Source organism: Mangifera indica, chromosome 9, assembly GCF_011075055.1.
Source record: "Mangifera indica cultivar Alphonso chromosome 9, CATAS_Mindica_2.1, whole genome shotgun sequence".
NCBI lineage: Eukaryota > Viridiplantae > Streptophyta > Magnoliopsida > Sapindales > Anacardiaceae > Mangifera > Mangifera indica.
The window spans coordinates 17,202,429-17,219,260 of NC_058145.1; the positions used below are offsets into that span (position 1 = coordinate 17,202,429).

At 36.4% G+C, this 16,832-nt stretch overlaps 3 protein-coding genes and 1 long non-coding RNA gene across 6 annotated transcripts; 1 reads left to right on the forward strand and 3 right to left on the reverse strand.

The window, feature by feature from the left end:
* Positions 1-94: 94 nt before the first annotated feature.
* On the forward strand, positions 95-4,872 carry LOC123225275 (probable tRNA (guanine(26)-N(2))-dimethyltransferase 2). Of its 2 annotated transcripts, none has more exons than XM_044649199.1 (12): positions 95-280; positions 1,091-1,387; positions 1,518-1,605; positions 1,921-2,030; positions 2,294-2,433; positions 2,509-2,581; positions 2,839-2,927; positions 3,040-3,148; positions 3,480-3,692; positions 3,890-4,084; positions 4,149-4,226; positions 4,310-4,872. In XM_044649199.1, the coding sequence occupies exons 1-12, from the start codon at positions 182-184 to the stop codon at positions 4,544-4,546; spliced, it is 1,728 nt and encodes a 575-aa protein (XP_044505134.1). In that variant the 5' UTR covers positions 95-181; the 3' UTR covers positions 4,547-4,872. The 2 variants fall into 2 exon arrangements, with proteins under 2 accessions (XP_044505134.1, XP_044505133.1); XM_044649198.1 differs by having other exon boundaries at positions 97-280; positions 1,909-2,030.
* Positions 4,873-5,428: 556 nt separating this feature from the next.
* LOC123225277 (UDP-arabinopyranose mutase 1-like) lies at positions 5,429-7,492 on the reverse strand. The gene is made up of 4 exons (XM_044649200.1): positions 6,917-7,492; positions 6,241-6,491; positions 5,976-6,144; positions 5,429-5,891 (listed from the first exon to the last, which is right to left on the reverse strand). The coding sequence occupies exons 1-4, from the start codon at positions 7,271-7,273 to the stop codon at positions 5,565-5,567; spliced, it is 1,104 nt and encodes a 367-aa protein (XP_044505135.1). The 5' UTR covers positions 7,274-7,492; the 3' UTR covers positions 5,429-5,564.
* Positions 7,493-8,764: 1,272 nt separating this feature from the next.
* On the reverse strand, positions 8,765-12,210 carry LOC123226215 (cytochrome P450 85A-like). Of its 2 annotated transcripts, none has more exons than XM_044650750.1 (9): positions 11,337-12,209; positions 10,869-11,190; positions 10,630-10,779; positions 10,166-10,411; positions 9,999-10,085; positions 9,827-9,905; positions 9,447-9,553; positions 9,226-9,350; positions 8,765-8,946 (listed from the first exon to the last, which is right to left on the reverse strand). In XM_044650750.1, the coding sequence occupies exons 1-9, from the start codon at positions 11,525-11,527 to the stop codon at positions 8,859-8,861; spliced, it is 1,395 nt and encodes a 464-aa protein (XP_044506685.1). In that variant the 5' UTR covers positions 11,528-12,209; the 3' UTR covers positions 8,765-8,858. The 2 variants fall into 2 exon arrangements, 1 of the variants encoding a protein (XP_044506685.1); XR_006504303.1 differs by having other exon boundaries at positions 9,103-9,350; positions 11,337-12,210.
* Positions 12,211-13,449: 1,239 nt separating this feature from the next.
* On the reverse strand, positions 13,450-15,201 carry LOC123225326. Its single transcript, XR_006504120.1, has 2 exons — positions 15,147-15,201; positions 13,450-14,267 (listed from the first exon to the last, which is right to left on the reverse strand). It is a non-coding gene; the product is annotated as an uncharacterized LOC123225326 (long non-coding RNA).
* Between the last annotated feature and the right edge of the window lie 1,631 nt (positions 15,202-16,832).

Genomic DNA, 16,832 nt, shown 5'->3' on the forward strand with positions numbered 1-16,832 from the left:
GAACCCGGTTTTCCGGTTCCGGTTTTATCCGGGCCGGTTTCGGTCCGGTTCATGGGCCAAACCGGCCCGTGGCCAGGTCTACCTTATTGCTTTCAGGAGCTTTAAAACCAAAGAAGAGACTCTTGAAAACGAGAAGTTCTTGTTCTGTGAGCTGGGTGTGCATGCAAAAGAGCAACTAGCAATGGCAATGGAGGACCTTAATGATTATACTATTATCAAAGAAGGAGAGGCTGAAATTCTTATGTACGCCAAGAATGAAGTGTTTTATAACAAAACCCAGGTCCAAAATCTTGTCTTTTAGTGATGTTTTTAGCCAAGTTTTGCTTTTGAAGCTGAGTATTTTGATTTATCTGGGGAGATTTCTGCTGGGGCTTTTGGATGTAAGTAATGGAAGGGTTAGTGAGAAAACTGTGATTGTTGAATTGGGTTCTTGCGAGTCGTTGATTTAAGTAAGGGTTAGCGAGAAAATTATGATTGTTAAATTGGGTGCTTCGTGAGTCGTTGCTTTTAAGTGGAGGATTTGAAGTTGAAGAGTTCTGTTATTTGGTTTACAGATGCTGATGTGTAGATTCTTTTATTATGTAGCCATTTTCAATTTATTTGGTCTTCCAACGTTTCAAATTGGTAGAATCTGCTCAAACTAGGTTCTATCTAAAATAAGAAGCTTTTCATAATGTGTGAGGAGCAATCTGGCACCCACACACAGACCTAGATTTATGTTGTTCATTATACCTTGCTGCCATAAGTTACTAATCAATGAACTGCATTAGTTATGGTTCATGACATCTGAAGTTGAATTCTGGAAAAGAATTTTCCTGCAATGCCTAGAAGTTAACTCTGGATTTTGTGTTTCTTGTCTTTGCATAAGCATTTATAAGGTTTGTATTTAGCAATAATTTTCGTAGTTTTCATCGAAAACGGGTGTACCTTTTTTATATCTTGCTATCATTGAATTTGTTATTGCTCTTAGTGAAGACTTATTGATTACAGTTAAACATATTTTCCTTTTTAAACTTTTGGTAGTGTGAATTGCTTTATGGTTGATTGTTGATTTTAGCCTTAAACTGTTTGTTTCCTCTTTTATAACCAGGTCAATAATAGGGACATATCCATTGCCGTTCTGAGGGCATTTGTGTCCAAACGCAAGCAAGAGCATGAAGCTATGTTGTCTAAAAGAACATCAGAAGTGAGAGTGTCAGAAAAGGATGCTTCTAAACCTGCTGCAGAAGGAGCTCCTAATGAATCTGATAATAATGAAAAGCCTGATGGAGAAACTAAAGAACCTGAAGAGATATCCCAAGATGAACATTGTGGCGCTTCAGAAGAATTTGTCAAGACTACAGAGAGAAAAGTTCAAGGCATATTAAGGCCACCGAGAGTTCTTGAGGTTTTCTATGAACTTTTGCTATACTCATCCTTAATATTCTTCTAGTTTCCAGGTTTTATTTATTATAATTTTTTTAACAGAAATCAACTAACTTTTTTTTTTTTAAATTTCTGTTCATGTGAGCTCACAGGCTTTATCAGCTTCTGGATTAAGATCTCTAAGATATGCTCGTGAAGTAGAAGGACTTGGTCAAGTTGTGGCCTTAGACAATGATAAAGGTTTGTTTTCATTGTACTTAATGATGTATCAGATGCTGTTTCTGTTTGTATCCTTTTATCTTTTGCTTTCATTTGTTTAAATACTCCTTCAATCAGAAAGTTATCATTTACTCACATGTATGGACTTATACTCATGTATACTGTGTCATGTTTTGCCCATGACATTAGTGGACGTCCGCTCAATCTGTACTTAGGGATTTATCATTTTCTTTAGCACAGTTAAAAAATATTTTTTGGGTAGTGAAAATAAATATATCAAAGAGTTATGTTTTTTCTTTTTTCTTTTTTGCCTTTATGCCACAGTGTCTGTTGAAGCTTGTAGGAGAAATATAAAGTTCAATGGTTCAGTGGCATGTTCAAAAGTGGAATCACATCTTGCTGATGCTCGTGTATATATGCTCACCCATCCAAGAGAATTTGATGTGGTATGCCCATTCTATTTTGTGCATATGAAATTTTCATTTACTAGATTGTATCCTTCTGATGTCTATATTTTATTTAAAATTCCACTCTAAAATGGAATTTTAAAAAAAGATGAGCACTGTTCAAGCACTAAGTTAATTGACTTTGTTTTTTCCTTTTATGTTTATATCCAGAATTTATGATTGCTAACCATTTTTCTTTACTGTTTAATATGAATAACATTTGTCTGAAGCAGCCAATGCTTACACTCATTGTCTATTTTCAGGTTGATCTTGATCCTTATGGTTCACCTTCGGTATTTCTGGACTCTGCAGTTCAATCTGTTGTTGATGGAGGCATGTTGATGTGTACAGCAACTGATATGGCTGTGCTTTGCGGTAGTAGTGGAGAGGTCTGCTACTCCAAGTAAGTTATCCTCCCCTTACCTTTTCTTGAAATGTGTTTGCTGGAGACTTATGTTTGGAACCCACTTGCAATTAGGTATGGATCGTATCCACTGAGAGGGAAATATTGCCATGAAATGGCTTTGAGGATCCTCCTAGCATGTATTGAGGTGCTTTTCTAATCCCTGACCATTCCCCTGCTGATTCTTTCATTTAATGGTCACCTGTGTTTAATAGTATTGTTTAATTAATTGACTTTTTCTTCTCTGTGGGCATGTTAAGAAGAGGAAGTCATGATTTTTATGAAGTAATATATAGTTTTCTTTTTTTTTTTTTGGCAATTTAAGTAATATATAGTTCCGTGTAGAGTTTTTGTTTTGTTTTTAATTATTTGCATAATATTTTTGTCCCTTTTTCTTACATGCAGAGCCATGCAAATCGGTACAAGCGATACATTGTTCCTGTGCTCTCTGTTCAAATGGATTTCTATGTTCGAGTTTTTGTGCGTGTTTACACGTAAGTGGTCCTCTTATAGTAATTGCGATAGGGCATGTAATGTGAGTATATATGCTAGAATATATAATCTTCTTATGTCTTCTTGAGTGAAAACCAAATTAAACTGATGCAGTTCAGCAAGTGCAATGAAGAATACTCCCCTCAAACTGTCATATGTATACCAGTGCACTGGTTGTGATTCCTTTCATCTCCAGCCTCTTGGCCGGACTGCCTCCAACAAGGTATGCTTCCGAATTTATTCCTACTAGTTATTGTTGTTGACAAGTTCATAGCTTTAAATCATGCACTTTTTATGGATGACAGGTATCAGATTGGTGTTCTGATTTTTCATTGACATGTTAATATCTTGGAACTCTGACTTATTGAAATAATCATAACTTGAAGAATATGTCTTTGTAAGCCAGGGACAAATTCTTTTGATGTAGATGAATTGGTGTATAATCTTTAAACAACTTGTGTTGATCTTCTGGATCAATGGCTTTTGACTTCTAATTTTAGTAATATTCATTATGTATTGTTCTGATGTTGCTTGGTTTTTTTCCTTCTTTTCAGAATAACAGTGTAAGATATCTACCTGGGTTTGGTCCTGCTGCTCCTCTAGTTTGCAGTGACTGTGGGAAGAAATTCAATATGGGGGGACCTATATGGTCTGCACCCATTCACGATCAAGAATGGGTAACTTCCATTCTAGCAGATGTGCATTCTATGAAGGATCTATATCCTGCTTATGATCGCATCTCGGCTGTACTGACTACAATTTCAGAGGTGTGTCTTATTTCCTCTCTTCTTCATTTTTAACCTGCCTGATATCATATTTCCATCAAGTGGATGATCAACAACCAATATGCAAGCTTTGTCTCAGATTATCATATCAACTATTCACTATATGGGAGATTTCTATTTTCCTATAAAGATAATCTGTTAATATGAGTGTTCACATCCTCCTCCTGAATTGTTTGCAGGAGTTGCCTGATGTTCCTCTCTTTCTTAGTCTGCACAACCTCTGCTCGACACTAAAATGCACTTCTCCTTCAGCAGTAATTTTCCGCTCTGCTGTGATCAATGCAGGATATCGTATCTCTGGAACCCATGTGAATCCACTGGGGCTCAAGTCAGATGCTCCCATGGATGTCACTTGGGACATAATGCGTTGCTGGGTAAGGATTCCCTTTCTAAGGTCAACCTTTTCACGTGGATATCTTATCTCTCATGTTCATGTAGGTCAAAAATCATCCAGTAAAAGCTCAATCACCTGATCAGCCAGGGAGCGTGATACTTGCCAAAGAACCAGTTCTTCAGGTATATCTCTAACCAGTGGCAGTTTCTGATTCATGCATATTTTCCCTCAATGTGTAATCTCATTGCTTAATTCCTTTGAACAGGCCAACTTTGCGAGAGCAGTTGCATCGCTTAGCAAGGCACAGGCCAAGAAAGTTGCTCGCTTCCTTCCAAATCCTGAAAGGCACTGGGGCCCTAAGCTCAGAGCTGGCCGTCAAATTACAAGCAAGCACATCTCTCTTCTGGGTGCAGAGGTAGTAACTGGACATCTGAACCATGAAGACAGTGAAGAGCCTGACACCAAGCGCCAGAAGACTGAGGATCCGATCGGAAGTTCATGAAGTTATTTCATGTCAGTGAAGTCACTCAACCTGAACTGGCCCAGATCTCACTTCAGCATCCACTGTAGTCTAAGATTTATTCATCTGCTTTCATTTGAGAGAGAGAGAGAGAGAGAATTCATCCTGCAACCCCTGAGGAGTTCACATCAAATAACCATGCAGAATCCGTTTCTGAATTTGAGCAACTCTCTAGTGAATCCAGAGGCAAAATTTTGGCAGTTTCGAGTTGTGATTGGAATATGTAACGTAAGAGTTTATTGAATTTAAAATGTAATAAGATTTTATTTATTTTAAGTGAATAATTTGTCCACTATTATCACTGATTACGACTGGATTCCTGCTTGTTTGGCACAACAGATACTGTTTTCATGCTGTTGTGTGTTTTTTGTTCAAGGATGCAAATAGTATAGCATATGTGACAGAGGTTAAGTATGGGTGGATTCCAATTGAACCCAAATAAAAATCAGTTTTCGGTTTAAATCTAAAATGACCGTCTTGGCACAAGCTCAGCTTCTCTGAATGGCCGCTCAGTGATGTTGGAGAAAAGTTGGAAGAAATGAGACGTCCATCAGTAGATGGTTGAACTCATACTTCATTATGATTTTATGATTTTAGCTCATTTGAAGGGGATAGCACTCATTTGAACTGAACCGAGTCTGATCAGTGTCCACCCCTACCAGGTAGTAGTAATGAGTCTGATCCAGTGTCCACCCCTACCAGGTAGTTGTAACGAGTCTGATCCAGTGTCCACCCCTACCAGGTAGTAGTAGCGAGCTAATAAGCGTAAGAGTCTGTGTTGGCAGTTGGGTATCAAATTGGCTTTTCCTTAAGTTCAAAATTGAAATTCCAACAAAGTTGACAAACTAAGAATCAAATTCGGGGTACCTCAACCATATGTGATTTTTATTTCTATGAGTTCAAACCATGAAATAGTAAACTAACATTACACCCGCCAATCTGTAAATCCGAATGTTGTGTATGAAAATTATAACATCAGTTTCTGCCAGTAAAAAATTTTCTACTTCTCTTTGCCATTGGAAGCTCCTGGCCTGTTGAGCTCATCCCAAGCTTCAATCCAAGTCACCATGGCATCGCCCAGCTTGTCAAAGTAAGGATCTACCTTGCTCAGCTTTTCCTTAACCTGCTTGGCCAGTTCTATGTAACACATTTGAACACTGGTGCATTCTTTCGGAATAGAAAGAGCTTGGAAGAATGGGATGATGTCTTCCTGCCAGAAGATCCCCTTGTACTCCTTCTTTAGGTTCACAAATGGATTGCTAGCTTTGCTGTGGAAGATATAAGGCAAACCAGTCTTGACTCCCAATCCCAAATGGTCACATATCACCTATGCAATCAAAATCAGAAGATGGTTAATACAATGGCCCTCGCTAGTTTGAAATTCAGCTCGAATGCTGTACAGAATGCAAACCTTGGTGCACCAGCCAGCCCACATATCATCATAGCGTCCGATTGGCTGACCATCACCCATGAGACCAAAGTACATTGCAGGGCCAATGAGCTCACGGTTGAAAGCCAAATTCATACCACACATGGGGAACAAGGTGCCCTTAGGAATGGTCAAAACCATATCCACAAACCTAGTTAAAAGTGTAAGCGTAATGAGCATAATGCTGGGACTCTTTTAATTGAATTTTAAAGTCTTCTTGTATAAGAGACATTCACATTTCACATACCTAGTGTTCCTCTCCAGAGGCTTCACAAGTTGCGTAGGTGCATCATAGTCAGGAATGTTGAGCCAAAGGCCATGAGAAACGGCAGTTGGGACACCTTCCCGGAGACTGAAAGGGTATCCACGGACAAAATCTGCTCCTTCTCTAAAGGGGTCATATAGAGTGTTGAAGAAAAATGGAGTTGAAGGGGAAAGAAGGTTCTTGATGTGCTGCTCAAGGGCATTGTGTGGTTTGCCTGATGGATCCTTAGCAACCTAAGCACATTAACACGGAAAGATTACTTGAAGCACAGGTAACCAGACAGACTGACCAAAACAAGAACTTGTTGGCCCAAGTTGTTGAAATATATATAACCAATTGACTAGTATTAAAATTCAATCCCCTACGTTTATATATCACTCATTTATATTGTATTTATTAAACATGAAATTTTAGTCTCAACACAAGTCGATAATATCTCAGATATGATGAATTATAGGAAGCAAAAATGAAAATTTTAGTGCAACATAATCAAATATGATTCTTCAATACCCACAAATCATGTCATTTTCACAAGCATTTGATTAACCAACATGGATCTAACCACATATCAAAAAGAAAAAAATTTCTCTTCAAGATCCAAACTATAGCCAAAAAGCAAAAACTCAGAAGCCAAAAGCACAGAGATGAAACAACTTACAAAGCAATCATCATCAATAGTGAAGATGTACTTCTTCTTGGAGACCATATACCCAAAGCACCTACAAGCAGAATCTTTAAAGGAAATGCAAGAGGCCTTAGGACCCAAAATCTTGTTAATGTCATTACGATTATAAAGATCATAATCAAAACCATCAGGAACCTTGATGGTCTTTGAAGGGTCACCATCTTGAACAATGATAAGATGATAAGGCTGAAAAAATGGCCTCCACATCTCCAAGAAATCAAGGTTCCTAATGGTGGGTATCACAATATCTAACTCATCTTTCAACTGGGGTTCTCCCTTAGGAAGAGCTGCTGTTTCGGCCGCAGTAGCACACTCCAATGGGGCCATCATTTTTATTTGTTAAAGAAAAGAACAAATGTAGAGATGAAGAGGCAATTGATGAGATTATATAGGGGCAAAGAGAGTGATGAAGTAGCACGTGATAAGCGCGCTGACCGGCACGAGTGAAGGGGAAGGGAGGAGACGTGTTTGGTCTGGGTTTCGTTGTGTTGTAGAGCAATGGCAGACTTCTTCAATCGAACGAAAAGAAGCCGCACTTCAAGGGGTGAAAAGTGATGACTCCACCTATTTTTGGCTCGAAAAGGAGCTTGCCTTTTTCTTCTACTTGCAAAGGTCGGTAAAAAAACCTATGAAATTTACTGATCAATTGACTAAATAATCACCGTAAAGGATGGTTTGGATGGTGAAAAAAAAAAATTTATATATAAAAAAATATTAATTTAAATTTTTTTAATAATATATTAAAACTAAATTTTTGATTTATTTAATTTAATGATTATCAAAAATTTAATTTATTTATATTTACATTAAATTAAATTATTTAATCTATAAATAATATTATTCAACTCATTAAAAACTTTTTTATTATTTGTGTAATTAAAATGCTTACGTTTAACCCAAACTAACACACATATTTAATTAAACATGAATCCAACCTCATTAATTGTTGCCCCTTCCACTCTGTCTGCTCACATGCCCTGCCAGTATGTCGTTGGAGTGCATTATCGTCGAAGTGGTTGTCAATTCCACGGTCAGAGACCTAGAGTTGAGAATCAATGAATCTGCCAACTTTCTATTCTTTCCATGGATTCTGACCTACATTTTTTTTTATCAAATCAACATGAGATTAGGTTAATTTCCACCCCTAGTGTGTTGAGCTTTAACTAAGTGCTACGCCATCGAGTTTGAAATTTTTAAGTAATTGTTCAGGTGGCTTTAACTATGCAATACGTTATTGGGTCAAGGCTTCTTAGATTTTGGTCAATTTCTTCCTTCTCACTTCTGGGCATTTTTTATGTTGTGAAAGGTTGAATTTGCATTGGCAAATGGCTACTAGTCTTGCATTCTTAACTGAAATTCATGACTGAGTTGTAACTAGTCTCAAACTTAACCAAATTAGAGTTTGACTGAAATTCGGTTCGAAGTTAATTTACAACTTAATTTAAATTATATCAAATAAGTATCAAAACAACGTTATTTATTTATTATTTTATAAAACGACGTCATTCCACAAACTTAAGTCACTAATTCAAACCTTCATATTTTTTATTCAAATCAAAATCAAACTAATATATGTTTGAGTTCAGTTGAGTTCTTATCTGCCCATCTTGTAAAGAAATAAACTTAGAAAGTGAAATGAGAAAGTTCAACTGATTCAGAGATAGAAAGCCTTTTTGTGGGCTAGGATTTGGGTTTCAGGGCTTCCACTTGGTAGTTGGGCTATCAACAAAGATTCCATCTTCAAGATGAATTTTAGTAGTGTTTTTTACTTGAATTATGTCCATAAATATTCAGTATGACCTGCAAACATAAATCTCGATGTCATTAAATTTTCTGATCTATTAGAATATTATCATGCACTCTTATTTCTTGATATGTTACAATGTCTCTCTTCTGTATATACATAAAAGGTTAGTCAGTAAGATGAGACTCTGATATGTAGTCCATTTGGTGCTTCAACTCTCGGAAATTTCATCAGTTTATCTCCTCCAACGTCATTCCACCTGCAGCAATTGAACAATCAAATCAAATTACATTAGCCATCACACTCATGGGTGGATTCGATCCGACCTCAGCTCGAACAAATAAAGTTCAAGCAAAGGTATCGTCAACTTGAGTTCGTCAATAAGTAGATTTATTTTCTCTAATGATTTGTTTACCTTTTTCTTCAGCAACTCTTCAAGTTAGCCCTTGTTTAAGTTCACTCAAATCCATCTTTGAACACACTTCTATTTTTTGGATAAATAAACTAACTTGTGTGTTCAGATATGCATGTTTGTTACCTGTATCTAGTTACAAAGTAGTGAAGGAAAGTTGAAATCTCTGCTATTCCAAGTTCCTTTCCAGGACATTGCCTGGTGCCCCCTCCAAATATAAATAAATAGTTTTGAGACTCTAAACTCTTATCCTGTATTTAAAAAACATAACAAAACTTGATCACTTGACAGAAAATTCAGAATCTTATTTCACATGTATACACAAATATATAAATAGGGAACCTAACCAGCCATCTCCCGGGATTGAAGGCTAATGGATCTGGATATATATATGGGTCGTAGTTCATCTCTCTGGTATAAACATAAATTCTCCATCCTTCTGGAATCACAAATCCTGGAAAAACAAACAAGGAAAGCCCTCATATATAAAATAGAAACTTATCATGCTTATGCTTAAGATATTGTCCCTATAAACACACATTCTGTCATAAGTTTGCTGTTGGATTTGCAACCCAAAATGTATATCTATAGTTTAGAATTTTACAGACAATTTAATTAGGCTTATGTTATCATCACTTATGTCCAGTGGTGTTACAGAAAATCTCTCAAAATAGCTGCAAGACAGCTTCTTGAGCCCACAAATACTGAAAGAGCTAGCTGGACTCACCGTTAAGTTCCATTTCTTCTGTGGTTTTTCTCATAACCCCGTTAACTATTGTAGCTAATCTTGAGGTCTCAAAGATCACCTACATGTGTAAAACTATGGTAAACAAATTTTACCGAAGAAAAAAACTATAAACTTCTTTGCAATATATTCAAAGGGAAAATAGTTTTCTTACTGCTCTAGTGAATCTCATTGATTTAAGGTCATTCCATTCAATTGGATCCTCTGGCCTTTTCCTTTCTCTAATTGCTAAATGTTCTGTCTGCAAAAGTTTACAAAATCTGTCAAGCATGCAAGAAATGCAAAATTTTCAACCAATAACAGTCATCTTGTTGAACTTACTCTTAGCTCTTGAAGGATTCTTGGATGATCATGTAAAAACTTGACAGCCATCATCGAAGTTGTTGACACAGTCTCATAACCAGAATACAAAATAGTAATTATCTGATCAATAATCTCTTCATCACTTAATCTGTGTCTATTTTCATCACTTCTCATCAAGTAACCAAGCATGTCTTGGTGGGTTTCCTGAGAATCTCTTCTCTTTTCTATCAGCTGTCTCAACATGGCTACAATATTTTTCCTAGCCTGTGAAAACAAACCAAGAAGAGTATAAGAGAGTTATTACAGACAAAGTAACATCTTGATCCAATTGTCGGATCCACTAGTCTTTGTCTTACAATGTGGTATGCTCATTGATACTTATCATCTATTTTGTATTTTGTTGAAGTGAGATTTGTATAAGGTGTTTCGGAAAAATCCATAACTTTATATGAAATACCAAAAATAGAAATGAGGAAACTTACATCTAAACCTTGGCGATAGTTTGTGCTAGGCAGGTCTATCGGCAGTGACAGAGTTCCTAAAACCAACTTAAAGAACTCAGGCATGAATTTCTGAGATACTGAGCTAGATTCTACACTGGCAATCTGCTTAAGTGAAGAAAGAAGTGCCATCTGCACAAAAATAATGAAAGAAACGAGAATAAAACCAGGCAGAAAAAATCAAAATTTTGATAGATTGATTGTTAAACTAACCAACCAACCTCTTTGGTTTTATCTTGAATGTTAATGATTTTGTTATCCCAATTTATGAGATGAGTTCTCATGAAGGCATCGATTTTAGGCAAAAGTTGGTCCCGGATCATGGTGGGACTAATGAGAGCAAGCAATGCTGCTCTCATATATCTGTGACAGGACCCATGAACGGCTGCAATGTTACATTTGCCTAAGATATCAAGCATGGATTGAGGGTAGCCAGGAACAAGGCCCTTTGATTCATTCATTAAGATGTATCTGTTCAGCTCTGGATCCATTGACACAATTGTAGGACAACCCAGAACGTGGGATTTGAAGACACTGCCATACCTGTGAAGAAAAAAAAAAAAAACTTCATGTAGAAAGAGCTATTTTAAGTAACATACAGACTTTGAAGTCAAATTCACGAGAAGACCCTCCATGTTTGTATAAATTGTGTGGAGGGCTCTGCTACAAAGAATTTGAAAAACAATCACCTTTCTCTTCGGTTTTTCATGAAGTTTGGACCTTGCTTAAGAAACTCAGTAGTCTCACCAAAGACAGGCCAGCCCATTGTACCAGGAGGGAGACCTTTCTTTCTATATCTGAGCTCATTCCATTTCAACAAGGTAGTGCAAGTAGAAAGCATAATGAAGATGAAAGCAAGAATCACCATGAAAACAGCCATTGATGCTAGCTCCCAAGAAGAAGCTTGCTGCAAAGAGAGCCCACTGCACAGACAACTGGAAAGGTTTGTGCTTGTGTCCTAGCTCTAACTTGGCCGCAAAGTGTGCACATATATAGCCATAGAGCCCTTCGAACTGCCCACAAACCAAATGTGTAAAGAGAGAGAAGCCAAGCCACACATAATTCCAAACCATGCACCCTACTAAGGACCCTACTCTTAAGACCTCAAGTAATGTAATGAAGGCACACTAAGAATTTTTGTATGGAATACTTGGTATGGTTGGTTTAGACTCAATTAGATTAAAAATGTAACCCTCAATTAGACACAAAAATCATAATTAACGATTGTATTAAAGATAATCAACTGCCAAACCAACTCATTCTTGAAGAAAAATGTTTGTTAAAGAAAGTGGTGATAATTAAGAAATGAGTTAAAAGGGATCTATGAAGAGGCACATGCAGACCACCCTATTGGACCTAACAAAAAAGCAATACGATTTCCGGGCGTTCACATGTCTGTCTGTCAACAAGATCTGCCTTCAGGAATTGTGAAAACTCGCTAAAAGACTCCCTCTTGGTTACCATGTGAATAAGTGAAGAGGGAGAGATTGAGATGGATAAAAATTTTTAGTTTCAGACTTAACTAGACTGCCTCTGTCTTTCTTGCAGTTTTCTTTCTTGCAGTTTGTAGCTGGGGACTGAATTATTATGATTTCTGGAAATACACGATTCTGTGCTATTGACTTCCACCAACTTGTGTTCTCAATCACATTCATTGAATTTCTTCCGTGCTTAATCTGATTAAACTCTAAATGGTTATTTGGATTAGCTTTGCAGGAGAATGGGATAGATACTTAGTTTTCCATTAAATCACATCATTTGACTTTATCTATACAAAAAGTAATTATTAACACTAAAAAAGTAATGATCTAATTATTTATTTTAAAAAAATTATTCATGTTATGACATTTAATTTTATTTATATATGTTGTATCCGATTGGCAAAAAACTAAAATTAGTGGTGAATATCTTTGATATTCAATTCTACGTATTAATTTTAAAGAATAATTTAAACAAGGTTAAATCCAAATCCATCCAGTTTAGTTTGGTTTAATTTAAATCAAATTTGAGTTAGAACTTTAATTTGATGGTTTAGCTCAAGTTTAACTAGAATCTCCCTTTAACAATATATTTTATCAAATAATAATATTATTTATCCTATCAATAATACTATTTATCTTAATAATAATATTATTTATTTTATTTGTAATACAAATGTTTATCTTAATTCATTTAAAACAAAATCAAGTTTAGTCAAATCAATATTATTTTAATATTTTCTCAATTATCTCGTTAGAATAAATATATTTGTTAATAAATTATATGTAAAAATTTTTATTTTTAAGAAAAATTTTATGTAGATTCTTATTTTTATTTTTATAAGTTAAATTCAAATTAATTACTTTCCTCTCTCACTAACAAGGGGATTCTCTTTCACTAATTAGACAAAGAAACCTTTCAATATATCAACACACACTTCATATAAATGAAGTGGCCATTAATTTTAACGTTCATCGGATTAACTGTATTTTATACTTTGTATTCTTATGCATGAACAGAAGAAATGAAAAGGGTAGCCAAAGCCCACAAAACAGAAACCAGCCAACATCAAATGGATGGACGATGAAGAAGAAGAAGAAGAATGTGGGGTTATGAATTGAATGTAACAAAGCAAAATGCTGATATGTTCCTAGGGTTGGGGGGGCTCACACCGTACAGTAGGTGTCCATGTTCATCGTCAGTGTAATCGAACATTTTTTTGTGATGAAATATTCTGAATGAATGAGAACGAGAATAGGATAGACACAGACAGCGACAGCTTAATTGTCTTGTAAATATTAAAAAAAAAAAGTTCTTCAACAGTTCATCGTAAAAATCTTCATGTTTTTCATTCATATTGTTGTTATTATTATTGTTACAAAATCTGAAGAAAACAAACACTAAGGTACACAAATATTAACCTGCCACGGAAAAACCATGGACATATGGTGGAAATAAAATTATTAGGAATGAAGAAATTATTTGACAAAGAAGTCATTATTTTCTTCTCTATATTGTGTGACACAAAGTCTCCCACTCTTACATCCAATTTAATATAATTTTTTCTATAAATCTTAGTTGACAGATATTTCACATATCTCTGTATTGATCGTATTTTTACAAAAAATAATATTTGTATTATAGTAAATCATCCTAACCATAATTAAAATATTAAATAGTCTTAGCAACGGTATTTTTTTAAATGTATTTGAAAAGATTCACACTCTAAAACTGAGCACACACTTTTATTATCTTATATAGGGATGGCAATGGGGAGGGACGGGGAGGGGATATCAATCCCCGTCCCCGTCCCCGTAGGGGATATCAATCCCTGTCCCCGCCCCGTCCCCGTTACGGGGATAAAAAAGAATCCCCGTCCCCTCCCCGCGAAGGAAAATCCCCTCTCCATCCCCGCCCCGTCCCCGCGGGGAAAAATCTCCTCCCCATACCCGTAAATATAAATTTTAATTCTTTTATGTCACTTTCTTCTTCAGGTCCTCCAGCGCCGCCTTCAACTGCTGAAGCTGCGGCATACTTAGCTCATTCACCAGATTCGCCCACCAGCACTGCACCTGAGTCGCCTTCCGTATCTGATTCAGCTTTTCACCACGCTTCTTCTCCGCCTCCAACTCGCTCATCACCTGAAATAGTCATGTTTAACATTTATTATATCATCAAGACTCCTCCATGGCAAAATAATAATAACAATAAAAACTGTTTAGCACAGGTGTTAGGGTTTATCTCGGATTTTATTTTGCCCCTTGTTAATTGCACAACTCTACTCTGGAGCACAGTGATTGGATCAAGGGATTCCATTTTCGAATCTGGGTATATATATACATATATTTATATATATAAACTTGGGTGAGTTGCATGTTGAGCTCGCGAACGGTGGTGTTGCAGTGAGCCTCAATGAGTTGATGGGTGCCGGAGACCGGAGGGGTGGATTGGGTGAGATAACGGTCGATGACCGTCTCAACACAAGGGTGGCCAAAAGAGAAGACCTTTTTGCCGGGGGAGAAGACCACCAGGGCGACTTCAGCACCGCAGAGAGTGCAAAGTTCGCTGGCCTTTTTGAAGAGGCCAGAGCGGCATTTCGAGAAGGTCACCTGGAGATTGCTTTCATTATTCATTTTCACCATCTCCACCTTTTGGCGACCCTTGCGCGTTCTTCTTCAGGGGATGGGCTGGGCCGGGCCGGGGCGAAGCGGGGAGGGGAGGGGAGGGGAGGGGAGGGGCGGGGCGGGGACATATGTATCCCCGTCCCCGACCCGTCCCCGACTACGGGGATTTTTTTCATCCCCATCCTCGCCCCTTTCCCCGTTTTTATCGGGGAATCCCCTCCCCATTAGGGTTGGGGCCCCTAAAATCGGGTTCAAATTGCTATCTCTAATCTTATATGTACTTTAATAAAACTTTTATATATAAATTCTAATTAGCAAATATTTGACATATATATTTATTGGTCGCTTTGTACTAAATAGGTTATTCTAGTCAACGAATGATAGGTCATGACTTACAAAATATTACATTTAATTAGATTAACAAGTATACGAAGTCTTAATAACTTTATTGATTCAAATATATTTGAAAAGGGTCATACTATGATTTTATTTGTGCCCCTGACTTTAATTGTTTGTCCTCTTGTGGGTGCTAAAGTTTCCATTCCTTTTCTCTATCTATCTTGCAATTATAAGAGACTCACTCACGTAATTGTAATTGTCTTTTTCTTTTTTAGAAATTGATAAATTTTGTGTCTCTTGACAATTCAAGTTAATTTCTATTCCTTTGACAGATACCATACTAATGAATAAACTTTGAAGAGTCTCAAAATTTTCCAAGAAAATTGACATAAAATGGGAATTTTTGGAAGGGTTAGGATATGAGATGTTTTCATGAACAACAGCCCATCCAATGGCAGGGAATAATTGTTTAGATCATATTTTTCATGAACCTGATCGCCATCCTCTTAGAAAGCATGACATGATCACTATCAGGCCATTGTCATTGCCATAAATTTGATTTGGGATTCTAAATTACGTTTTGGGTCTAATTTTTGAGTCACTTGTGATTCTTAAAGTGGTAAAATTACACTGAATTTTGATCTAATAAACTAGAATTTAGCTTAACTTAATAATTTGATTTAAGTTTAATTTAAATTTTTTTATTGACGATGCTGTTTATTCTACCAAAAATATATTTTATTTTATTTGATTTTATTTATATGATAAAGTTGCGATAGTGCATTGAAAATGTCCAGGTTGCACGAGGGCCTCTAATTTGTTTTTTTTTTTAATTTCTTTTTTCTACAATTTGGTACCTCTCATTTTCCCTCACTCAGACACGTGTGAAGTCGCTCGCCTATTTATTTTATTAGTGCTTTGAACAAAAAAACGAAGAAAGAAAAGGCTGTACTGACCGAAGAAGTGACAGAGGAGAGAAGGAGGGGGGGACCTTGAGAAAGAAAGAGATTCATGTTGAAGAAAGTGAGATGGTTTAGTGAGAGTTGGTACTTGGCATTTGGATGGATGATTGACTGCACGTGTGGTTAGTCGTGTCCTCGTGCATCTGTTTTTATTCAAAATTGACTCACCTGTCTCTTTCCCTTGTTTTGTCTCTTTCACAACTCTTCCAATTTCAGGATTATCATCAGATCAGACTCCTCAATTCACGATTTTCAATTACGTATTCAATTTTCATTCTTTTACAGTGAAAATTTTGTAATTTTCCCAAACAACAAGAATCTATCCTTTTCATCAAATTTGGAATGGATACAATATCGAGCAGAATTCGACTTTGGTTCGACTCTCAGGAATTTTTTGCAAACCTGTGAAAGTGAGGTGGTATTGCATTGATTTGGGTTTAGGGTTTGAATTTGAATGAAAAAGGAATAGCATATTAACAAATTAGTGGTCAAAGATTGAAGAGTTTGAATGCAATTAAGGTGAGATATAGGCTGGCTCAATAGCTAATGAGGAGGGACAAAAATTCCATAAGATTCATGGCCAACTGTAATTAATTACTTAATTAATTGATTAATCATACCCAATTTTGACTAATTCTACCTGGTTGATCGGCTCAATGAAAACTTTATTATTCAAATTCTGACTTCAAAGGAATCAATTTCGTACGTCACTTATTCCTTTTGAATTCAATTCAATGTAATCTCCTCATTTATAGTCTTTTCTAAACTGTGCATGCATCAG

Excerpts from the sequence above, each read along its gene's own strand:
- LOC123225275 (XM_044649198.1), top strand. The coding sequence starts at position 182 with ATGGCAATGGAGGACCTTAATGATTATACTATTATCAAAGAAGGAGAG. Across the intron at positions 2,031-2,293 it reads ATCCAAGAGAATTTGATGTG|GTTGATCTTGATCCTTATGG; the intron begins GTATGCCCATTC and ends GTCTATTTTCAG. Across the intron at positions 2,582-2,838 it reads TCCTCCTAGCATGTATTGAG|AGCCATGCAAATCGGTACAA; the intron begins GTGCTTTTCTAA and ends TCTTACATGCAG.
- LOC123225277 (XM_044649200.1), bottom strand. The coding sequence starts at position 7,273 with ATGATGGCCCCATTGGAGTGTGCTACTGCGGCCGAAACAGCAGCTCTT. Across the intron at positions 6,492-6,916 it reads CTATTGATGATGATTGCTTT|GTTGCTAAGGATCCATCAGG; the intron begins GTAAGTTGTTTC and ends TAATGTGCTTAG. Across the intron at positions 5,892-5,975 it reads GGGCTGGCTGGTGCACCAAG|GTGATATGTGACCATTTGGG; the intron begins GTTTGCATTCTG and ends TTGATTGCATAG.
- LOC123226215 (XM_044650750.1), bottom strand. The coding sequence starts at position 11,527 with ATGGCTGTTTTCATGGTGATTCTTGCTTTCATCTTCATTATGCTTTCT. Across the intron at positions 10,086-10,165 it reads GAATCCTTCAAGAGCTAAGA|ACAGAACATTTAGCAATTAG; the intron begins GTAAGTTCAACA and ends AAACTTTTGCAG. Across the intron at positions 9,906-9,998 it reads CAATGAGATTCACTAGAGCA|GTGATCTTTGAGACCTCAAG; the intron begins GTAAGAAAACTA and ends TTACACATGTAG.